Raw genomic sequence first — 25,485 nt, 5'->3', positions numbered from 1 at the left:
TATTATAAATAAAAAAAAAAATTGAATTTTTTGTAAACTGAATATCATTTGAAAATCGATCGTAAAGAGAAAGTGTTTGTGTTTGAAATAATGAAACACTGAAATTCAATTGCTTGCATTTATTTGGTTTTATAAAATTAAGATATTAGGATGCTCTCTTCATATTTTATTGCAATGTGATGTGCTTACTAATCTAGTAGATAGAGCTGCTATACCAAAGTGACCATGTACATATCGATACACAATAAATTAATTACGCAAAATCATACCTATGCGTAAATATTAATGATTTGCATTGTGGTGAAATGCGAATCATATATTCAATCACAGGTGATAAAAATGTTATTTATTTTATCGTGTAATACAATTTCATATACTGAAATTGTTCTTCTTGTCGAATATAGATATATACTCCTTGCTAGGTTGCAATTTTTGAACGCGATCAATTGCCTTAATTTTCAAATTATATTAATTATAATCGAACATATTTTTTTCATAGAAAAAAAGATTTTTTAATGTTATATCAGATACGTGTGTTTTTTTTTTATTTATTTACAAATCGTGTCTGTAATAAATTATTAAATTATTTGATATTCGACTCTTAGTCAAATATATTTTGATCTATATTCATTGAATTGTTGAATTTTTTTTGCGTTTTGAAAAAGAAAATTTGTGGTATATTTTATTTTACGCATTAGATTTTTCGTTATCCGTAACAGTAGTTGTACCGGAAGTTGTGGATACAGCGTCTGAGGATGGTTCAGCAGCGCACGCCAATGATGGGAATTTCGCAAACAGCGCAGCTCGATATTTCGGATGACTGAAAAAAAAGAAAGAAAAAGAGAAGAATAAAATTCAACTAATTTTCAATTTTATTTAAATTTATGAAAATAAAATAATTACCTAATTCCATAAACGATCGGATTGTAAACTGCGTTGGCTTTGGCAAAGAGAGAACCCCAGATGGTAAAAAGTGGGCTGATTTTAACGAGATTGAATATACCCGAGAAATTAATGACGAGATACGGAGTCCAAGCCATAAACCATAAAGAGATTGTCATAAGAGCAACCTAAAGTTATAAAACGTGTATTAAAATTTGTATTATATCGTGTAAAAAGTTTTTGACACAAGATGAGGGTAAAAAAATATAAAATATAGAATCATACTTTGGCCAATTTACATTCGGCACTAGTGTTTTGATTCTCAGACGATCGGAGAGAAGCAACATTCATCTTTTTTGCTTGCTCGCGCATATTCTTCTCATGGGCAGCTACCGCTTGAATGATAAACCAATAGCTATAAATGATGAGGAACAGAGGGACGAAGTAAACCCAAATGCCGTAGCAGACAAGGTAAGAAGCAGATAATAATCCTCTGTTGAAGTAATCGGTGCCGCAAGCGGTCATATTACCTTCAGGTACATATCTAATAAGAAAGAATAAATTTCGTTATTTCTATTCGATAAGTATGTATGAAAAGTAATTTATAATGAAATATATGATTGATTCAAGAGAGTGAAAATTTACCGATTCCAGCCAAACATAGGTGCAATAGTCCATCCGAGAGAGAACAACCATATAGCTATTATACGAATGAGAGCCCCATTAATGGACAGCGGTTTACCGGATAAACCTTTCACGATTACGTTGTATCTGTCGAATGCGATCATCGTCATTGTCCAAATGGAGCCACATCCGAACAAGGAGCCCAACATCGCGTAGATTTGACAGAAAAGAGGTCCTAGTACCCATGTCTCGTAATAACAATTGATTACCTGTCAAGCAACAAGAATTTCATTGTGAATTTTATTGTGACAATATTTCTAATATTCTTGAATTTATAATTTATTACGATCGATTGAAATTATTTTGAATTGAAAATTATTTTACGCACCATAGGTGGAGACATGCAAAACATCATGAGGAAATCACTGATGGCAAGGTTGATTACGAACAAATTGCTTGGCGTGCGAAGACTTTTTGTTGAAAGAAATATATATACGACCATTCCATTTCCCATAACCGAGACAAAGCCAAGCATGCCTATTACGAATCCAAGGATTCCATGCCACATAGGATTTAATGGCGGGTATTGATACCAATTAGCGTCAATCAGATGAAGCATATCAGGTGGAACTTTGTCAACCACTGTTTGATTATTGAATCTGGCTTGGCCACCGTAAGAGAAAGCTTCATAACTTGGTCCCGAAACAGCAATCATTTTTGAGCCTATATATTTTCAAAAATTTGTTTCAGATTTTATTCTATGTTTTCTTTTTTTTTTATCGTTTATTTTTAACGAGACAAGTTGTTTGAGTTAATAATTCGAAATAAAAAAATTGTCTACGATGTATAAAACATCATCGAAGATATCACAATTGGTAAAATTATGATTTTTAACGTCCAGAGTACCATTTGAAATGAACGAAACATTGTCATTTTTTTCTTACCTTCGGTCTATTTGGAGAAAATCGTAATAATACGAACTAATCCAAGTAGTTACACTGTAAGCTTGGTTTGAAATGGCCACGGGGTTTATTTAAATTTAACAGAAGGATGTAGGAAGGCTGTTAGGTCCACTGTTGGATGCGGCTCGTTTTAACTGTTTCACGTCCATTTAAATATGAACCGATCTTGTGCTTTGACCCTACCATATGTACCCAATCCGTCTAGTTTTCTATAAATTCTTACTAGCCTAAGACGGTCTTAGAACGTTAATGTCTTAAGAAGGATTTTATTAAGTTAACGAGGATTTAAGAATACCTTGACGTGTTTTTAGTATCGAAACAGAAACCTTATAAAATTAAAATAGTAATAGAACATGAACTAAAAATTGTAGAACATGAAAAATCATTTTATCTTTTAATAATCTTTTTCTCATATCCTTTCCTATCTTTTTTCACATTTTAATTTAAATCATAATTATCCTATCCTTTGATATTCTTTTTATCATATTTTTTCATATTTATTTTAGATTTTATTTTAAATTATAATTCTGTATTAATATTCATATCCATTTTATTTCATATATATTAAAAGAAGTATTATTATTATTATTTTTTATTATTTTATATTTACTCGTCTATTCTTTCAAATTGAAATTAAATATTTGAACATTAGTAAATATTAGTAAAATAAGAATATCTATATAAGTTTTATATAGATTATTTTAATATGGTTTCATAGTTCATAAGAAGCTTATTATTATAATGTATTGTATTTTTATTAAAGTTTTTTTTTCTTAAACTATTTAGAATTTTTTATAAAATTTTATTTAGTTTTCTTATGGATCAATATTTTCTTCAATTTAAATTATATTATTTATAATTATGTTATAAGTTATATTTATATTATATATATGTTATAAGTTATAATTATGTTATAATAAATAATATCTTTTTTTAATATAAGAAAATAAAAATTATTATTTTTAATAAATAATCTTTATTCAAATTTAAAAGCTTATTTTATTCGCGGTTTAAAATTAAATAACGAGAAATATCGAATTCAATCATATGACACGTGATATAATTTCAAATAACAACGGAATGATTTTGATTTCTTATATATTATTTTTTAATTAACCGATATCGTGGCATTAAGTTATTAAAAGCTGTTAAAATACGAATTCACATAATAATAGTTTATATTTATTATTATCCTCGTATTGTTTTTTATAAAAGATATAAAATATGGAAGATTCAGAAGCACAATTGACAATAGAGAATAGTGATCAAGAAGAAGAAGAAGAAGAATTAACAGCTCAGAGTGTTTTATTAGCTATAGAAGAAGCCTGGTTAAATGAAAAATTTGCTCCTGAAATTTTACCACATCGGTCTGATTTAGTTGATTGTATGCTACAACAAATTACACATATGGAAGAAAACATGAAGAGGTTAGATAAAGGAGATTTAAGATTAATGATTCATAGAATGGAATTAGATAGGATTAGATTTTTGATATCTAGTTATCTTAGAGCTCGATTAGAGAAAATTGAAAAATATACCATTCATATACTTTCTGAAGAAGCAAATAGATCTTCTGAAGAATGCTATTTAACGGTTGCAGAACTTCAATTTGCAAAAGAATTTCTTGCAAATATGGAAACACTTTTTAAAACAATTGCTCTGCAACATATGCCTGGAAATTTTCAGACATTTGAAGTTAATAAATTAACTGTAAAACCTAACATGAAAGCGTATGTATTTTTAAGGGCTAATAATAGGATTAATGGAATTATACTTCCTGGTTCAATGGATGAAGAGATAGATTTTGAATCAGGTTCTCAACATATTATACAATATAATGCTATATCAGATTTAGTTAAAAATGGTTCTGTTCAATTAATTTAATAATGAAATTTTTATTATTGAAATGTAAAAAAAATTATGTATTTTTAGAATAAATTTATTCATTATATAATAAATTGAAAATTGATTTGATATAATGTACATTTAATATATTAATATATAATATACATAGTTTATTAAAAAATAATTACAATTACACATTTATATAATATATTTAATATATAGAAATTTTTTTGAACATATACAATATATATTTATATATATTTTTATTTTAATTTTATAAAATGATACAGAAAATATATTTTTTATTATATCAAAAATAATGATATCAAAAATATTTTTATATAAAGTAGATAATATTTTTACTTATTAATATTTTCAATATATGCGCTCAATATTTTTACATTAAGTAGAATTTAAGAAATTGTATTAAAGATATTACAATTTAAAAAAGTGCATAAAAATATTCTATACAATTTAACTTATAAAGTTTTGATTGCAGAAAATGTCATTATATATATAAAATAAAAAATTATTTAAATAGGAACAATATTGGTATTTATTAAAAATCTAATTATCATCATTATCTATAACTTGTGATGATGATTGTAATGTTGTATCAGTAATTACATCATCATAAGCCTAAAATTTAATAAAAATATATTAAAATATTAACAAATTGTTATAATAGATATTAAAAACAAATGAATTTAACATACCTCTTTTGCAATTTTTTTAAGTTGTTCAAACATTACTTTTCCAGTTTCTTTGACCATTTTAGTAAAATGGTTTTCATCATTTTTAAGTAGAATGTATGGATGATCAAACTCAATTGCCATTCCATGATCCATAACTAATACTTTATTATTATCCATTATAGTATTTAATCTATGTGCTATGGTTAATACTGTACAATCTTTAAATTTTTGTCGAATAGTTCTTTGTATTAAAGCATCTGTCGTTGGATCAACATTAGCTGTAGCTTCATCAAGAAGTAGAATCTTATTATTTCTTAAAATTGCACGTGCTAGACAAAGTAATTGTCTTTGTCCAACACTAAAATTAACTCCTCCTTGTTCAACATTATAATCTAGAGAAGAAATACTCATTTTTAGTTCTACATCCTCGAGAGCAGACCAAAGAGTAGCATCATCAAAATTATGAAAAGGATCAAGATTATCGCGAAGCGTTGCTGAGAATAATACAGGCTCTTGTGGAATAATTGAAATTTTCTTTCGTAATTCATGAAGACCTATTTGCTTTGTATCCAACTTATCTATATAAATAGAACCTTCAAGTTTAGCTAAGCGAAACAAAGCTGATATTAGTGATGTTTTACCAGCACCAGTACGACCAACTATTCCTATCTAAAAACATAAAATTTAATATTAGTTTTAATATTAGTTTGATTTTTTTTAATAACATAATTTTTTTTTTATAACTTTTATAAATAAATTACTTTTTCACCAGGTTTAATAATAAAACATAAATCTTTAAGAACTGGTGGTGCTGAATCTTCATAACGTAAGTACAAATGATCAAAATTAATTTCTCCTTTAAAAGGCCATTGTGCAGGTGGTTTCTTATTAGGTTCACTTTCAAATGGTCCTTCTTTGTCGAGTTGTGTAAATTGTAGAATTCGTTCTACACTTGTCATTTGTGCTATCGTTTCTGCAGTTTGACGCATTCCATGCTGAAGCATTCCACACAAGATTAATACTTGAGATATGGCTAATCCTACATTTCCCGCAAATGTATTTCCTAAAAATATATATTTTTTAACTATATAGTACTACTTTTTTTGATAATATATAAATTAAAAAAATTACCGTCATCGAGTACAATGAAACTATATGTAATAAAAGCAATGAAACAAATAGAGACGATATCTAATGCAAATCCAAAAGCAGTACTTGTTGTTATTGTCAAATAATAAGCACTAGTATGAAGATCTTGATGAACATCAAATTCCTTACAAACCATATTTTGTGCGCAAGCAGAACGAATTGTTGTTAATCCTAATAATGAAGAACTAACATGGGAAAAAACTGGACTTTTTGCTAAAATTTTATAAAAAAAATGATTAATAATATTATGTTGATTAAATCTTCCTTATAGATTAAATTATCTAATAAATTTTTTAAATGTAAATTATAAAATGAACTTACTAATTCCTTCAAAACGTTTCATATTTTGTGCAGTATTAAGATAAATATTTCGTATTTTCCAATATAAAAAACCCATAATAAACATAGGAAATATTGTCCACCAATTAATAATAAGAACTTGTCCTAAAATTCCAACCATTACTGCAAATATTTGAATAGATTCTATCATTGTTCTCGGTAAAATTTCATCTACCGATCCAACATCTTTCGAAAAACGATTTAGAATGCGACCTAAAATTTAAGATTATGATATTTTTTTTTTATTAAGATGTTATATAATAATAATTAAATTATATATTCTTATTTGATACACTTACCAGAAGGATGTGTGTCAAAAAATAGCATTGGCGCTTTTAATAAACATGAAAACATGAGATTATGAAGATTTTTACTAGCATTCATACATATTTTATAAAATACGATATTTCTTATGGATGTTAACACTATACTTGTAATGATGAAACTTCCATAAATCCACAAAGCAGTATCACGATCGAGATAGCTTAAATCTTTAGAAGTTGCGTTAATATTCCATATCTATATAAAATAAAAGAAAAATAGCTATTATTTCTTAAATTAAAATAAATCATAATAAAAATACTAACAGAATTATCAAAACTATTATTTTCTAATGTTGAAAAGTTTGAAATTGTATCATTAAAATTATCTATTTCAAATGAAAATGTTTTGTTCATTAATTTATCTATATCTCCATCAAAAGACAATGAAGTTGTAAGATTTTGTTTCAATATTTGTAGTGTATAATTATTATTAATATTATGTTTAATGTGCATTTCTTCTTTTTTTGTCCTAAAAAAAGAAAAATAGCAATTTTTGTAATATATAAAATAAATTTCATTATAAATGAAACAAGAATTAATAAATATTAACCAATAAGCAACCCAATAATCACAACCACTACTTCCTATTTGTCCCAAGACTAGGGACCATATAAAAATTAGAATCATGAGAACAGAACCCCCAGCACGAAAATATTTCCAATAAAGAGATTTAGAAACATTTCCTTTAGCCATTAATTCTTCAGTTTCTTTAGGTTCCGTTTCTTCATCATCTTTACTATTATTATAATTAATAGATGTATCAAATGTAGTATTTTCATCAATTTCCATACTTTCTGAATTTTCTTTATTTTCTTCTGTTGAAAGCATTCTTAAAAAATCTATACGTTTGCTTTGAAGTTCTGTAAATGTACCTTCACATTCAATTTTACCCTACAATAAACATTACATTAATAATATTAACATGATAGTATAATGATAATTATTATTATTATTACTTACATTATTCAATAAAATAATATAATCGCAATCTTTTAAATATTGTATTTGATGAGTTACAAGAATTCTTGTTTTATTTCGAAGATAGTGTTTTATACATTCATTAAATAAATGTTTTCCTACATGAGTATCAACTGCTGATAATGGATCATCTAATAAATAAATATCTGCATTTCTATATACAGCCCTATTATAACAATCATATAATATCATATATAATTTTTTAAATAAATATATCTATATAAAATCATTTATCTTTTTATTAATATGCACCTTGCTAAATTAATTCTTGCTCGTTGTCCACCACTGAGTGCTGCACCTCTATCTCCAACTAAAGTTCTATCTCCATAATTAAACTGTTGAAAATCTTTAATAAGAGCACATACCTTTATAACTTCATTATATTTTTCTTTATCATAAGATTGTCCAAAAAGTATATTGTTACGCACTGTTCCCGAAAATAACCATGCTTCTTGACTAACATAAGATACAGTACCATTTATTTGTATTTCTCCTTGTGATTGTTGTAGTTCTTTTAAAATTAATTGAAGAAATGAACTCTGAAAATGTAAATAAAATTATTATATAATTAAGATTATTTGATATTAGAAATAATTATATTTTTTAATATATTACCTTTCCTGCACCAACTGAACCAACAATAGCATAAAGTTTACCAGATTCTATTTGAACATTAATATCATGTAAAGTATTTGCTATTGTATTTTCTGTCCATGATGCTGTAATATTTTTCATTATAATGTTACCATCTCCATTAGTTTGTTGTGAATGAATTATGTTATTATTTTCTTTCAATAAAAGAAAATTCTAAAAAAATATTAAAATATTTGTATATGTATTTATATATGTTTATATGCCCTACAAAAAATTTATATAGGATAGAGAATGATAATTAGCTCACCTCAAGTCTTTTAATAGATACAGAAGCCTCTGCTACTGCTGATACAGCCATAGGATATAATATTGCCATAGTAAGTTGAAGAATATTGAAGTATTGAGCCATTGAAAATACTTTATCAGCAGATATACTATTTCCGAGAAGTACATATGCCATAATTGTAAAATATAATGTAGTACGTTCGGTAAATACAAATGTAGCTAAAGTAAAACCTCGTAAGTACGATGTAAGCGTCAAGATATCTATCTCATAACTAAAAAATAATTATGCATTTAAATAAAATTAGTAATAGATAATATTTGTATAATATGATAAAACATAGAAAAGAACCTTCTAACAAGACTAACAAAATTTTCAAATGGTTTTTCCCAAGTATACATTTTTATTACTTGAATTCCAGCAATTATTTCTGACATTAATCGTACTCTTTCATCTGTTCTAATTGCAATTTTTAATCTCAATTTTGATATCCATTTTCCCATATATCCTAAAATAAAATTATAATTCCTAAATTAAAATTACAATTTTTTTTTTAATATACTATAGAAAGTTCTAAAAGAAAACTATTATATTCATAATATATTATAAAATTTATAAATATATAATTCATTGCAATATACATACCTTGAAGAGGTATAGTTTGAATACTTATAAGAAAAACTCCAGCTAAAGATGCAATTCCTACACTCTTCCATATCATAAAAGTAATTAGAGCACCTTGAATTGGTAATATCCAAATATAATGTACTGCTATAAACAACTGTTCAAATCTTGCTACATCATTTGAGAGTAAATTTATAATTTGTCCTGAAGTAGTAATGTTAGTAGAAGATTTTGATAAACGCAAAATCTGAAATTAAAATCTATTTCAAATATTTGATACATATAAATTTTTAAATGATCATTTGTTTCACCTTTCTATATATTAAAGAAGAACATGCTACTCTCATTCTCATTCCAACTTCCATTAAACCTAACATAGAGTGATGATTAATTAAAGCTCCAAGTAAAGATATAAGTACAACAGATGAAGCATAAATATATGCCTCAGTGGCAGTGGATGTTGCTCTAGGATCAAAGTGCCAAATAAGAAAACCTAATACATATGGTTGTAAAACTCTGAAATATTATAATGTTATTTATAATAAAAAATTACAAAATAACATATAAGAAATTTTTTATTTACCTTAAAATAACTGCTAAAAAAAATTGCCATCCTCCATAATAAGCAAATGACCATGCGAATGTCTTTTTTAAAGCATTAAAAAATTTAGGCTTTTTATTAGTTTCTTCTGCTAACTTTATCTCTTTAATCCAATTTCTAAACACGAAGATAATATAAATATATATTATGATATAAATTTTATTTGAACATCTTTACTCATTAATCTCATATAAAATATGCTAATATTTACCTTTCAAGTTTATCTCCAAGATGTTGGCTAACATCATTTGGCATAACATTATAAATATCTTTAAGTTCAAGATCATGGTTTCTTCCATACCAAAATAGGGGTTTTAACCACCTTAAATGTAATAATAAAATAGTTAGTTTTTAGAAAAGTATAAATAATAAATTATATAAATAAGTAAATTATAAATAATATGAAAAACTTACCAAAATACTAATTTACTAAAAAAATTCGCCGATAATTTTGGATTAGGATTATTATATTTCTTACTAGTATCCATGATCAATTGTATTACACATACTACAGCTATTCGTATAAGAACAAATCATGCCGCACTTAAAAATTGTTTAATAGCTTACAACAAGTCATTCTAACACATTACATTCAAGAGTAATTCTTTACGTCATCATCAAAGAGTCACAAATAACAATTCAGATTCTCTTAACCGATTGGTAGGATTTCCTGTTACGATACAAAGTACTAAGAAACCTATTAAAAGATGATTACAAGATAAATCATGACACGTGCACAAACATGCACTCGATCGATTAAATACGATTATATAATACGATACATGACCTTTTTAGATAAAAAATTATTACACAGTATTTATCTATAAGAAATGAAGATGTAAAAACTCAAGGTTATTAACTTGTCTTAAGTATTAACAAGTTATTTTTTAGCTATTTATTTTTATTTTAGCTATTTATTTTTAAAAATAGTAATAATGCAAAAAAATGATACATATTTCTTGTTTTATTGATTAATATATAATGAAAATAGATTAAAAGATATATTAAAATATGCTAATTATATGTACTTTATTAAAAATTATATGTATGATAAATAATATTTTACAAATATAAAAAATATAATAAATGTTTATTAGTATTAAAAATTGTATTAAAAATTACGAAAGTTTTATAAATTTTATATTATATAAATAAATATATTTTTTATTATAAAATAAAATAAACAAACTAATATAACTAATGTAACATAATATATATTTTTATATATATGTACAATATACTTATCAATATTTTATTCGATGAAAAATCAAACAAAGTATATATATGATATTTTCAACTTTCTTTTTTTTTTTTTATTTTATTTCATTATATGGTTTCGTTGTCCAGACAACTAAAATAAATTATATTCACAGTATTTTTCTTGGGTAGCGGATGGCCGACTTCCAAAATTTCTTGTAATTAATAAAAATTTTTAAATTTTTTTCGGTTCACCAATTTAAAAAAATCTAAAATAATATTTCAAGATACGTGTTATTAAAAAATAATCAAAATGGTATGACATATTTAAATGAAATTCATAGTCCACTATACTATTATATATAAACATGCTTTTATCTTTTTTAATAACGTATAATATATAAATCTTCTATATCTTATAATATGACAAATTGACCGAAGATTTATTTTTATTTAATTGTCATATCGATAAAAAAAATTATAAATTTTAGCGTGAGTGTATTTCAATGCACGTGGGCCAAGCAGGTGTTCAAATGGGCAACGCATGTTGGGAATTGTATTGTCTCGAACATGGAATTCAACCGGATGGGACAATACCATCAGACAAAGTATCCGGAACAAATGATTGTTTTAACACATTTTTTAATGAAACAAGTTCTGGAAAAATGGTACCGCGTGCTGTGATGGTTGATTTAGAACCCACAGTCGTTGGTTAGTTTAATTTTCATAAAAAAGAAATCTTATTGCAAATCGTAAAATCTTTTGAAACATGTACAGCTAACAAGTGATGTTCAGAATTATGAATATGACAAAATTTTCTATAGACGAAGTAAGAATAGGACGTTACAAGCAATTATACCATCCTGAGCAATTAATCACAGGAAAAGAAGACGCTGCGAACAATTATGCTCGCGGTCATTATTCTATTGGTAGGGAAGTAATAGATTCTGTAATGGATCGGGTGAGAAGATTGACGGATCAGTGTACTGGACTTCAAGGATTTTTTGTCTTTCATTCATTTGGAGGAGGTACAGGCTCAGGATTCACCTCGTTGCTTATGCAAAAATTGTCCGATGATTACGGAAAAAAGAGCAAATTAGAATTTGCTGTATATCCAGCACCACAAGTATGAAAATTGTGAAGCAAGCATATAACTAACCAACAGATGTTTCTGTTTTTATTTTTGTTTTTATTTTTTTTGTTTTATATATATATATATATATATATATATAATATATATAATTGTTTTATACAGAACTACATACATAATTCACATATATATATTCCCATAAATAAAAACAATATTTAGGTATCTACCGCAGTTGTCGAACCATACAATGCTATCCTTACTACTCATACCACGATCGGACATTCGGATTGTGCGTTTATGGTAGACAACGAAGCGATTTATGATATCTGTAGGCGAAAACTTGGCATTGAACGACCTTCTTATGCGAATCTGAATCGTCTTATTAGTCAAGTGGTATCTTCGATAACTGCTTCCTTGAGATTCGATGGTGCTCTGAACGTAGATCTGACGGAATTTCAAACAAATTTGGTACCATATCCTAGAATTCATTTTCCATTGGCAACTTATGCCCCTGTGGTATCGGCTGATAAAGCCTTCCACGAAGGAATGTCCGTTGCGGAGATAACATCTGAATGTTTCGAAGCGTCTAATCAAATGGTCAAGTGTGATCCTCGTGAAGGAAAATACATGGCCTGTTGTTTACTTTATCGTGGCGAGGTCGTACCAAAGGATGTGAATGCTGCGATTGCCGCAATGAAGAGAAAAAGTTGCATACGTTTCGTTGATTGGTGTCCAACTGGTTTTAAAGTCGGTATCAATTATCAACCCCCTACCGTTGTTCCAGGCGGAGACCTTGCCAAGGTATTAATTATTATGTAAATATGTCACCGTCAACAGCAATTAAATAATAATAATAAAATTTAATGTTTCATAACATCGTTTCTACGTACTATAGTTAGAACATTAAAATTCAACTGTAAGTAAAAGTTATGTAATAATTAAATATGGTATAGGTACAAAGGGCAGTTTCAATGTTGTCAAATACAACTGCTATCGAGGAAGCTTGGTCTAAATTAAATTACAAATTCGATCTTATGTATCATAAACGAGCGTTTGTCCATTGGTATGTTGGAGAAGGTATGGAAGAAGGTGAATTTGCAGAAGCGCGAGATGATCTTGCTGCATTGGAAAGAGATTATGAAGAAGTTGCACTCGAATCGTCAACTACGCCAGATGCTTCATTAGAATATTAACAAACAAAAATGCAATTCGTATAAGTATTTTGGCATTTTCCAGCTGCCCAACAAAAAAAATTTATACATAATTAAATTAATTGTGTATAAAAGAAAAACTGCTATTTTATACTATGCTTCTTATGTCTTGTGATTTGTTTATTTATTTTTACTTTTTTAATAAAATTATTTTTTTATAGAATTTATAAAATTATATATTGATAAAATAAACAGAAACTTTAATTTCTTCCCTTGAATCTTTGAATGATCCTTAATATATTATAGAAAAATTTCACTATAAAATATTAATTTGGACAATAAAATGTATAAAATTATAAAATATTCTTTAATTTTTAAACAATAAAAATATAATTAATTAAAAATTTTAATCTTTTAAAATTAATCAATATAATTATATTAAATATACGAAGAACGATTATTATATTACTACTTTCTCAAAACAAGGAACAGAATATACTGTGAAACAGTATTATCATATTTTTACTTAAATATAAAAAATAGATATAATAGATTATTACATGTAAATGAAAAAAACTTTTCCGATTATATTAACAAAAATATTTTTTTTTAGTGACAAAATATTGTATCACAAGAAAGTTTTTGTAAGCATTTCCTTAATATTACATTTATGTTTTTTAATGTTAATGTTAAAACAAGATAAAACTCTATTTATTTATGTTTGTTTATCTTACAAGAAATTTTAATTACAATTTTTATCTTCTTGGAAAAAAGTATAATAAATATTTAAATTTAAATTGATAATATATATAAATGAAAAACAAATTACTATTTAAATACAATTATAGTCGGTTTCTCTTAAAATAAATTTAATGATAGTTTCAAAAGATAGTAATATAGTTAATAAGAAGATACTAATATAATTAGTAAACAGTTATTTAATAGTAACTAAAATCTTAAAATCTTAAAAAGTAATTTATTATACGAGTAATTTATGCACAGATTCTTATATAACTTAATTTTCTAAATTTCAAATAATAAAGAACTGTCTAATAAAAATAAGTTTCTTAATATTATTACACCAAAAGTGTTGGAATGGGCTTTTTGCCAGGCCAAGCTTCTTTGGCGTATTTTTTCTTTTTTGGTTCCATTGTTCGTGTATCAGTAGGTCCTGGTATTTCAGGTATGTGTGGTGTTTCTGTTTGTATTTGATTCGGTGTCATTTCTACCTCAGGTGCTGGATTTGGTAACGCAATACCAAGTCGAGACGATAGTGAAGATAATGCACTAGAAAATGGATTAAGAGATAATGATGATGGAGTAAACTGTTCTGGAGGTATATCTTGATAAAGCTGAGGTGTAGTTGTCATTGGCTGAAGATGTTTTAAAGGATTATGATCCTCTGATAGAGATATTAAACCTCCTTCCATACGCATTCTCTAAAATATAAATCAATAATAAATTTAATAAATTAATAACATAATCAATATTAAATTTAATAACAAATATTAATTCTTACTTTACTGGGAACAACAGTAGTTTGTACAAGATTACGAAATCTTCCAACTGATGGATCAACATCTTCCGGATTTATTACTTCTTCATCATCATTGAAAGTAATTCCTTTTTTCTTTCGTTTTCTAGTTGGTTTATGAATTTCATCATCTGTAATGCCTAACATAGATATACGTCTATTATGTGCAGTATTAAATTCTGTTAAATTCTGTAATTAATGATATATTATATTGATATATATTTTAATAATATAATTTAAAATTAAATTACATAAATTTTAATGCATACATCAAGTTCTGTTTCTGTTTCAGGTAAACCCAATAAACCACCAGCATCTGTATCTTCCGATAGTTTTTCTAATTCTTCAATAATAGGTCTAGTACCTGTTTGAGGTCTTTCTCTAATAATATAATACCGAGTAGAAGCTCCAAAATGAAATGTACTATCAATTGGTAATTGTGTAGGTTTATGTGGTTCCAAACGAAGATTACCAATAAACGTTCCATGTGCTAAGAAGTCAATTAAAGTTTGTAATAATATTTATTTTATTAAAAATTCTCATTAAATTCTTATATATTACTTTATTAATTTTTTACAAATTTTTTTTTATGTAAATACAAGTGTTTTACAGTATAAAATTTTTACAAAATTTATAAATTTTTAATATTAATAAAAATTTAATATACACACATACACACACACACATATATATATATATATATATATATATATATAATATAATATATATATATATATATATAATATAATATATATATATAAATTAAAGTGATAAATAAATCGATCTCTATAAAAATGAACATATAATACTTACTGCTACCCAAGTCAACAAGAAATGCACGATTCAGATGTTTATGATAAACAAGAGCAGCATGAACACGAGAACAAGAAGCATGATCTATGCAAAAATCATTTAATTGTTGATTACGGCCAAATAAGTAACATTTCTTCTCATCAACCATTAATTTCTGAAACAAAATATGTCTTTAATATACATCTAAAAATGAATAATTCTTTAATTATTAAGTACAATATAAGACTGATATACTTGAATTAATTTATCATTCTTTAGTACATCTAAATGTAATCCAACTGGTGGTTTCCCAGCCCTGAAAAACATAACCTGCGTATTATATATTTGATATTTTCTCTATCTATGGATATCATTGCATGTCAACTAAAATAGTTAAATAATTATTCGAAAATTTTAATAATTATGCAAACGTACCAATTGGGTACTTCGTAATGATTAGCCATCACTACTTTAAAATAATTTACTTTGTTATTTTAGATATAAAATTAAGAAGGAAGAAAAACACATTCGATGTCAGCAATACCAAAATGTCATATTAACCAAACATTAATAAAATTTCATGATAATCTTTTATAATAGTTTTCATTTCTACTCCATCTTTTATGGATATTTATTGTAATAGTACAAATGATAGGCACATATATATATATACGCACCCTAAAAAAAGTTATTTTTTAAGAACTTTAATGTAAGATATTATTTTGATGTCATATATATCTGAAAATACTTATATCATAGACTTGATATACAATAGATCTAGAACTCAATGTATTTTTGTGTCACATAATCCAAGAACTTCATTATCATTTTCATATTATATGCGATGTAACTATATAAAGTTTTCCTTTTTTGAAAAGATAATATTATTAATAAAAAATCATTAGCATTGGATAGCTTACTTTACTATCGATAACAATATATTAAATACTAAATCTGAATACTCTTCAAAGAGATGGTGCTATTAATTACATTTTTAAAAATAATAATATATATTTGTATATATTATATATAAAATATTTTTAATAAATTATAAATTACAAGTTTTTTCAAAAATTATTATCAAAAATATTCAAATAATTTGTTTTTTAAATTAAACAATATATCAGAAATCATTTAGAAGTAAAATTTTAATGAGTTTCAAAAAGGGTGAAACTTTCATTTTTTTTATTTAAGATAACATATTAATTTTTCGTTATTTAAAATCGTAATCTGACTTAAAAATTATATAGTCTTTGAATTAAATAATATAAAAAACTGAATGATAAATTTACTCTACTTTTTTTTATTTTATTTATTTATGATTTTTTGCACATTAGTAATTTAAAATATAGAAATAACCAAAATCTTAAAAGATAGTAAATATATTGATTCTAGTTTGTATTTTCTCTATTATATATATTTGATATTTACTTATATATATCTTTCAAGAGCATAATTAAATAACATTCGTACATAAGATATAATTTTTAAAAAAAATTTTTTAAAAATATTAATATTCGTAAATTTACATTATTAATATTAATATAATGTTAATTATAATAATTAATTATATATATTTTATTTTATTTTGTTTATAATAATAAAATAGTATATGATATATTAATAATACATAAATAATATAATAATTTATATATTGTACTTATTTACTATATATATTTTGATATTGTTCTGATATTCTTTGATATATAAATAATGTTTTTATTTTGAATTTTCGGATATTGAAAATATTTTTATCAAAATAAACTAAATATATTATTTTAATTAAAAATATAAACAAAATAATAAAAAATATATACATTTTATGTTAAAAATAAATTTACCTATATGGTAATAAAAATTAGTAGAATTAGTGTAGTGGTATTTGAATAGTAATAATAGAATAAATCAAGTGAGAATCAATGATAACATTTTAAACTGCTATATCATAAAACTTTAATATTCTAGATTTTAATAAAATAATAAATCTTAAAAATATAATATAAAGTTGTTTAACTTGTGAAAATTTAATCTTTTAATCATAGTAATATATATAATGGAAATGGTATGAAGAATCTAGTAGAAGCTGATATAAATGTCCAATAAATTTTATAGTTAATATTTTAATTGTAATTATCAGTGCGATTAAGTTTGTATTGTTTGAATTATTTATAAAGAGTATATTATTTAATAAAAAATAAAAAAAGTCTTGTTAAAATAAATGAACTGTAAAAAACTTAGTGTAATTATTTGTCACGGCTGAAATGTCGTATAAAATTGGACAGCGTGTCGAAGTTCCTGGCAAAGATTGTCAAGGAGTAATAGCTTATATTGGTCATTCAAGTTTTGCTCCAGGAAAATGGATTGGAGTCATACTTGATGAACCAAAAGGAAAAAACAATGGAACTATCAAAGGTCAATCTTATTTTAAAGTAAGTTTTATATTTTTACTATATAATTTTATATTTTTATATTTATAAAATACAATACATAATTATATTTTACATTTTATTATATTAGTGTGCTGAAAATCATGGAATGTTTGTACGACAATCACAACTTATTTTATTGGATGAAGCAGGTAATAGAACTGAACCTGCTAGTCCTTCTTCAGCAGGTAGCAATGCTACTACACCAGATGAAACTAGTGCAGCACGTGCTAGAAGTCGGTTAAATAGGTATTTTAATTTTTAATTTTTTAAAATTATATTAGATATATATTATCTATATATATTTGTTCATTAAGTCATATTATTATATATTTCATGTTAGCATTAGTACACGTAGAAGAAATGAACCAACTGCGTAAGTTATTATATTAAATATTTTATCAGAATTTTTAATTGCAAAATAAATTATTAGATTTTATTATGTAATTTTTTTATATGAAAAAAAGTATATTTTTTATATAAAAAAACTAAGATAGATTACGATAAATATAATTAATAAATTCTTAAAATTCATAAATGCTGGTCATAAAAGAGTACGGAGAAAAACATCTCCTGCTCATACAAGACAACAATCTGATAAGCTGTCTGGGTAAGACTTTGAAAATTAATCATTAAAATCTTTGTCTTAATATTTTTTTTAAATAACTTTATGTACATGTAAATGAAAAATTATAATTCTCATTCATTTTTTATTATTTTTATGAGCTTTTATCATAAATATTATTATTTAATTTATATAATATTTAAACTAATGTAAGCACATGAAAAAAGATTTATAATTGGATTATTTTTTTAGTTTTAGAAGTATGTTATAGTAAAATTTTTCCTTTATTATTATATTATTATTTAAATTTTATTTAACAACTCAATATATTTGTATATTTAATTATATATTATAATAGTTATATATTTATATTATGTTTTATCAGTATTTTTTTATATTTAAAATTATAATTTAATTAAAAAATTAATTAAAAAATTTAAAACTATTTTTTATAGTTCAAGACTATCATTGGCTGGTAGTAGAACACTTTTAAGTGCTCCAAGTACAGAAAGTTTATCTGGATCACATCATGAACGTAAAGATGGAGGAGAATCATTAATACCAGCCCCAACATCCACTAAAGGAGCTTCATTTGTTGAGGTATTGTTTTTTGTTTTAAACATGCTTGTATTATTTTTATATAATAAATTTTAATATGTTGATATATCAGTTATTTATGTAAACACAGTGAATGAATTATTCTGAGGATTCAGAAAGGCATGAATACATAATTCCATAATATATAAAGATTCATCTAAATGTGATAAATTCTCATAAATTAATAAATTGGTTTTGCTACCTTTTGAATCTTTGAACTATTTGAAGTAACTTATATGTCTGTTACTATCATATTCAAAGAATCTTACTCTGTGACTCAATATTAATTTAAAAACTACAGAGAAACTTTTAAATTGCTAAAGGAACTAACAAGGCAGAATAGTGAACTTTAAATGTTAAATAATTCCGTTGGCACAGAATGATTCATATGGGAATGCACGTACGTGTTTCAGAAGTCCCCTAGCACGAGCTCGCCTCCCGGCAAAAAGCCAAAGGCCCAAGATGATCACAATAATGTAATTAATATACTCATTAATTGTAATATCTAAATTTTCTCATCTGACCTTAAACCTTTTCATATTAGTTGTTTGTTAATCATAACCATTGTAACACATGATTTTGTAACAATTAGCATTACTGCACTTTAATTGGTTTACTTCTTCTTATTGAATTATGATAACTGATTATCTTTTACCATTTTCACTATTCCATTAAGAATCTGCTTTGTTAATTCAGTTTTATAATGCTTTGATACTCTCAAATTTCTTGATGGAAAGGATTCAAATATATAATTATTCTCTTTCTTTTTAATAATTAGATACTGAATTCCCCTTAGAATTAAATTGATAAGGTGATTTAATAACAGCCTTTCTATAAATAGGCATTTAACAGTATTATGGTGATCCATAAACTTGTGATCCATACTTGGAACATCTTTTTTCTTTCTGTTTATTTAATTATTATTTATCAATAAGAATCATAAATCCCTGATATAAATGCAATTAATATTTATGAATGGTTAAGATATGATAGATGACTTAGTTAATATTATGCCTACTGTGTCATGTAACACAATTCAACTCATTGACTGAATTTCCTACACTTTTTAGAACTAATAGAAAATTTGATGTAGCTTGTTGATGTCTTTTGTCATAATTAATCTCATTAATCACTTTGAAATAGACTAATTCTATTGAATGTACATACAAAAACAATATTCTTTTGAAAAATAATGTTTTATATAGGAAATACAGGATGTTTTTTTTTCATTACCATTGATAGAAAATGATATTTCTAATCGTTATAGCATCATTCATGAAGAATTCAAAAAAGATATTTTAGTATACATCATGTTGAAGTTAAAACAATAAAATATATATGTTTTCAATGTGATAATAAAAAAAAACATCCAATATTAAATTATAATTTCATTTATAAATTATTTGCAATTTAGACAGGTTTTGTAGAAACTTTGAAACCACAATTTGTACCTGGTCAAGTAATGGCAGGCTCTGCAGCAGCTGCAAATGTAGTAGAAGAAAAATTATCACATTTACAACTTCAACAAGAAAATGAAAATCTAAAATCTCAGGTAAACTATTTGCTTTTGGTCCATAACTGGTCCATAAATGAATTCAAAAATTTTTTTTTTTTAATTGTTAAAATTTTAGATAATTTTATATATCGATATGATAATATATCTGTAAAATTTAATTATCATATATGTAAAATGTATTTTATGCATATATTATAGGTTCGCGATTTAACTGAAAAAGTGGAAACCTTACGAGTAAAGAGAATGCAAGATAAAGAACGAATAAAAGATTTTGAAAAAACAAAACTTCAAGTTGATCAACTTATTGAATTCAAAACAAAAGTTATGGAGAGCCAAGTAATGATAAATTTTAAATTAAATTAATGAGATATTATGAATTTCATTTTAATATTTTTACATTTTTTTCTATAATAAAAGGCTAGTCTTCAAAGAGAATTACAACGCGCACGCCAAGAAGCAAGAGAAGCACATGCAGCGAGAGAACAATTTCAAGAAGAAATGGCAGATCTTGCAGAAACTGTAGAAATGGCAACATTAGATAAAGAGATGGCTGAAGAAAAGGCTGAAACATTACAAATTGAATTAGAACAATTAAAAGAAAAATTGGAAGAACAAACATTAGATCTAGAAATATTACGAACAGAAGTGTCTGAAAGAGTAAAGTATTTTATAGTATACTCTATTATGATTATTAATATATAAATAATTATATAATTATTATAGACTGCAGGAGGAGGTTCAACTGCTGGTGTTTCAAATTACGAAATAAAACAATTGGAACAACAAAATAATCGATTGCGAGAAACTCTTGTTAGAATGCGAGATCTTTCTGCACATGAAAAACACGAATTTCAGAAACTTCAGAAAGATTTAGATCAAAAGAAATCTGAAATATTAGAACTAGGTCGTACGAAAGAAAAATTGTCTACCCGAGTAGAAGAAATGGAACATCAGATAGCGGATTTACAAGAGCAAGTAAGAAACATCAATAATTTTTAAAGATTATCCTTAATTAATAAAATTTGTTCTTTCAAATAGGTTGATGCTGCATTAGGTGCTGAAGAAATGGTTGAAGTACTAGGTGAGAAAAAAATGGCGTTAGAGGAGAAAGTTGCAGAATTGGAAGAGGCAGTTGCAGATTTAGAAGCTTTACAAGTATGTTTTTTTAAAACTTATTTAAATAATTAACTTATTCTATTTTTTTACTATATTTCTGTTCAGGATATGTCCGATCAACTTGCTGAATCATCAAAAGAATTAGAATTAGAATTGCGAGAAGAATTAGATTTAGCGCTTGGAGCAGCGCGTGATGCTTATCGACATCGAGATGCTGCTTTAGAAACATTAGCAGATCGTGAACTTACAATTACAAAGTTTCGCGAACTTACTCATCAACTACAGGAACAGTGTTTGCAATTGCAACAACGCGTACAGTCAACTGAAACATCTAAATTTGGAATGGGAGGTGCAGAACAACAATTAGCAGAAATTTTAGATTTTCAAAAAACTTTTGCTGAAACCCGCGCCCAAACAAAAGCTGTTGATCTTGAATTACGACGGCTGGAGGCTGAAGAAGCTCGAAATCATGTAAAATATTTATTATCTTTTATGCCTCCTGCATTTTTAGCACGAGGTGGAGATCACGATGCTATTTTAACGCTTTTACTTATACCAAGAATGATACAAAAAACTGAAATACTTATGTCACAAGTGCGAGAAAAATATAGATCATTGGATAAAGTAGATAGAACAATTGTTTTAAAGGGTCATTCAGTAGCGCAATATACGTTCAGATCGCGTCTTTGTTCATACATGTATGCATTACAAACTTTTCTTGGTTGTTTTGAATCTGCATTAAATGTATGTAGTCCTGAAATGTTACTTAAAACTGGAGCAGTTTATCCAGAAATGGCCGCACAGGAAAAATCTTTAGATTCTTTGATAGATTTAGCAAAAAAAGATCAATTAGATGAAAATCTACCAATGGATGCTATCGAAAAATGTTGTGGATACTTTTGTACTATGTTTTCCGTATTATTTGGGGAAACTATTAACCAAGCTCGCTTGATAGTTAATGGTACGAGAATGTTGGATAGTGCTTGTGATGCCATTACAACTGATGCTGCGGCAATTAAAACTTTAATTCAGGGAGATAGCGGTGATATAGGACTTCTTTGTCAACATGCGGAGACTACGTGTGAAGTAATTCAACAACATTTAAAATCAGCTAGAAGACGAGTATTAACAGATCATGCTCCTGCACTTCATATTGCAGAATCTAACTTAGGATTGGATAAAGATTGTAGCGAACAACTTTTTACATGTTATCAACATGCTGTGAAAATGATGAAAACTTTACAGATTTTATTGAAAAGTGCTGTACAAGCAATTATTACTAATGGTGACTTAGATACAGGTCTCAGTGTAGATAAATTGAAAGAAATGGCTTCTATTTCGTGTGAGAAAGTTTATGATACAGAAGATATTGGACCTGTAGCTACAATTAAAGGAAGCTTATCAAGCATTCAACAATTAGCGGCTAATTTAGCACAAAAAATGGCAGAATGTGAAAATGAATTAGCAATAAGTGGACATTTATCACAACAACGAGAACAAAATGCGGAAAATGAATCTGTACAGCCTATTAAAATAAGAGCACAAGCAGCGAAAAAAGAAGCTGAAGAAATCAAGATACTTAGTAGGAAATTGGAAGCAAGAGATAGTGATATACTTGAAGCAAGATTAGCTCTTAGGGAAAAACAAGAAGAATTATGTGAAATGATTTTGAGAAAAGATGTTGTGGAGAAAAAACTTGCAACTCAGCAACATGAGCATGAATTGAATGTAGAAAAATTAAAAAGAAAACTAGAAGAAGCATTAAATCAATTAAAACGAAAGGAAAAAGAATTTGAAGAAACAATGGATCATCTTCAAACAGATATTGATAGTTTAGAAATTGAAAGAGGCCAATTAAAAGAAAAATTAAAATCTGTTGGGAAAAAGACAATGTTGTCTGCATCTGGAACAGATAATATATCTGGAAGTATTACAACAACATCTGGACTTCAATCGATAGATAATAAATTTTTGATGCAAGAGATAACTGCCCTTAAAGAAGCATTAAATAGTGAAAACCAACAAAGGAAAAAATTAATGTCTGATATATTACGTCAGAAATTAGAAAGTTTGGATCCAATAATTTCTCCATTAAAACAGGAATCAATTGATGCAAAAATACAAGAATTAAAACAAAAAACTAACGATCTTAGCAAAGTAAGTTATATAAATATAATTATTATATAAATAATAATTATGTTTAATAATAATATATAATAATATTCAAAACATATTCTTTTATATTTATTTAATTTTAATCAACATTTTTCTTGTTTTTAGAATATTAAACAAGTCATGACATTCCCTATCGTTCCTGATTTAAGGCGTAATAAGGCACATGATTTGGAAGGGCCACCATTAGAGAAAGCATTGCCAGTTTATCAACTATTACAACGGCAGATAGTCATGAAAGGATTAAAAGAACGAGCTGATCAATTGATCGTAAGTCATTAATTAGATAAATATATAAAATTATATATTTATATATATATATATATTTATGTAATTATAAATAAGTAAAATTAAATTTGAAATTTTTTTTTTAGAATGAAGTTCTTGAAGAAGTTATACAAAGAACAGTAGGTGGAATGGCTGAAGCCAATTTTGCAGTATTCCCAAATCGTGAAATGGCCGCGGCAATGCAAAAAAATCAATTGCTTGCTGCAGAAATTGCAATTCCTCATGAAGGTCAAGAACAAGTTTTTACTGTTAATGTAGGAACGCAGGAACTTAGGAAAATTCATACTTTGCTATGCTATTAATTTTCATTTGCTAATTCTTAATGCTATACATTAATGTGGCAGAATACATTACCACAAAAATAGTGGTAAGTGCAATATATTTGTAAAATATTAATTTGTAATGTTCGCTTTTTGATCACTTACACATAAGCTATGGTAGGCATACACACAATTAATCTATTTTATGTGTATCAAAAAACTAATAATTGATTTATTATATCCGATGAAAGGAACGATTTAAATTTAGCATTAATTTGGAGCGTGCGATTTTTATTTATTTACGAATTGACTACAGCACGATGACCGGTGCATTGTAGCTGATAGTCTGTCTCTATAGTATTTTATCTTAAATTCAATTATTATTATTATTAACAATTTGAACGATAAAATTATGTGTTTCTATGGCTTCTGTATAATATTTTTCGGGAATCGTCAAATATATGATTTAAAAATATTTACATAAATATCCTTTACATATCCCATGTGTTAAGAATATCGCAACACAGTTCTCGGGAGGAAGAATGTATATCGTTCATTTTGAACAACACGCTACTACCATTCTGAATAATTATAATAGTGTGTATTGCCATCAAAATTGACACTTAATGAAATAGAGACTATAATACAATGTTCCATTTTTTATTTTTTAGCGATAAAAGGAGCAATAAACTGTTGATGATTTTCATTATTTATGAAATAACGTATGTCTTAATTACTGTCATAATTTTATTATACATACACATGTGTATGTATGTATACCACATATATAAAGCATTATTTATATACAGAATATCTTGTGAGGTATTTAATGAACATTTTTCACGTGTTCGATAAGTCATTAAGAATAAAAAAAGAATATAT

General features: G+C 25.9%; 6 protein-coding genes across 7 annotated transcripts; 3 read left to right on the top strand and 3 right to left on the bottom strand.

Moving 5' to 3' along the window:
- Positions 1 to 229: 229 nt before the first annotated feature.
- On the bottom strand, positions 230 to 2,656 carry Lop1 (long wavelength sensitive opsin 1). The gene is given in 6 exon segments (NM_001011639.2): positions 230 to 820; positions 904 to 1,070; positions 1,168 to 1,426; positions 1,528 to 1,775; positions 1,895 to 2,229; positions 2,451 to 2,656. Coding segments are annotated over 5 exon segments (1,134 nt in total). The 5' UTR covers positions 2,222 to 2,229; positions 2,451 to 2,656; the 3' UTR covers positions 230 to 687.
- Positions 2,657 to 3,692: 1,036 nt separating this feature from the next.
- Positions 3,693 to 4,398, top strand: LOC100577899 (DNA replication complex GINS protein SLD5). Its single transcript, XM_006563505.3, has one exon. It carries the CDS (start codon positions 3,693 to 3,695, stop codon positions 4,350 to 4,352), a length of 660 nt encoding a protein of 219 aa, XP_006563568.1. The 3' UTR covers positions 4,353 to 4,398.
- A 322-nt stretch (positions 4,399 to 4,720) lies between these two features.
- Positions 4,721 to 10,678, bottom strand: LOC413959 (multidrug resistance-associated protein 4). Its single transcript, XM_006563506.2, has 18 exons — positions 10,314 to 10,678; positions 10,111 to 10,221; positions 9,882 to 10,016; positions 9,610 to 9,814; positions 9,320 to 9,545; positions 9,026 to 9,182; positions 8,699 to 8,948; positions 8,413 to 8,604; positions 8,050 to 8,336; positions 7,780 to 7,963; positions 7,370 to 7,710; positions 7,084 to 7,288; positions 6,796 to 7,015; positions 6,479 to 6,709; positions 6,140 to 6,370; positions 5,770 to 6,071; positions 5,030 to 5,677; positions 4,721 to 4,952 (listed from the first exon to the last, which is right to left on the bottom strand). Exons 1-18 carry the CDS (start codon positions 10,385 to 10,387, stop codon positions 4,881 to 4,883), a joined length of 4,071 nt encoding a protein of 1,356 aa, XP_006563569.1. The 5' UTR covers positions 10,388 to 10,678; the 3' UTR covers positions 4,721 to 4,880.
- Positions 10,679 to 11,394: 716 nt separating this feature from the next.
- On the top strand, positions 11,395 to 13,609 carry LOC552766 (tubulin alpha chain). Its single transcript, XM_006563504.3, has 5 exons — positions 11,395 to 11,412; positions 11,588 to 11,807; positions 11,921 to 12,222; positions 12,406 to 12,987; positions 13,140 to 13,609. The coding sequence occupies exons 1-5, from the start codon at positions 11,410 to 11,412 to the stop codon at positions 13,377 to 13,379; spliced, it is 1,347 nt and encodes a 448-aa protein (XP_006563567.1). The 5' UTR covers positions 11,395 to 11,409; the 3' UTR covers positions 13,380 to 13,609.
- Positions 13,610 to 13,922: 313 nt separating this feature from the next.
- On the bottom strand, positions 13,923 to 16,406 carry LOC412478 (nuclear inhibitor of protein phosphatase 1). The gene is made up of 6 exons (XM_003250229.4): positions 16,099 to 16,406; positions 15,919 to 15,979; positions 15,685 to 15,838; positions 15,141 to 15,361; positions 14,857 to 15,060; positions 13,923 to 14,776 (listed from the first exon to the last, which is right to left on the bottom strand). Exons 1-6 carry the CDS (start codon positions 16,125 to 16,127, stop codon positions 14,414 to 14,416), a joined length of 1,032 nt encoding a protein of 343 aa, XP_003250277.1. The 5' UTR covers positions 16,128 to 16,406; the 3' UTR covers positions 13,923 to 14,413.
- A 1,169-nt stretch (positions 16,407 to 17,575) lies between these two features.
- Positions 17,576 to 25,476, top strand: LOC413931 (dynactin subunit 1). Of its 2 annotated transcripts, XM_026445634.1 has the most exons (14): positions 17,576 to 18,092; positions 18,181 to 18,338; positions 18,433 to 18,465; positions 18,643 to 18,699; positions 19,110 to 19,254; positions 19,665 to 19,727; positions 20,666 to 20,803; positions 20,966 to 21,103; positions 21,185 to 21,424; positions 21,491 to 21,742; positions 21,806 to 21,922; positions 21,989 to 24,040; positions 24,164 to 24,325; positions 24,430 to 25,476. In XM_026445634.1, exons 1-14 carry the CDS (start codon positions 17,925 to 17,927, stop codon positions 24,643 to 24,645), a joined length of 3,939 nt encoding a protein of 1,312 aa, XP_026301419.1. In that variant the 5' UTR covers positions 17,576 to 17,924; the 3' UTR covers positions 24,646 to 25,476. The 2 variants fall into 2 exon arrangements, with proteins under 2 accessions (XP_026301419.1, XP_026301420.1); XM_026445635.1 differs by lacking the exons at positions 18,433 to 18,465; positions 18,643 to 18,699.
- The last annotated feature ends 9 nt before the right edge of the window (positions 25,477 to 25,485 follow it).

This window comes from Apis mellifera, linkage group LG15 (genome assembly GCF_003254395.2).
Source record: "Apis mellifera strain DH4 linkage group LG15, Amel_HAv3.1, whole genome shotgun sequence".
Classification (NCBI taxonomy): Eukaryota; Metazoa; Arthropoda; class Insecta; order Hymenoptera; family Apidae; genus Apis; species Apis mellifera.
Note: the sequence above shows the minus strand (reverse complement) of the source record. Positions and strands in the feature narration are given on the sequence as shown.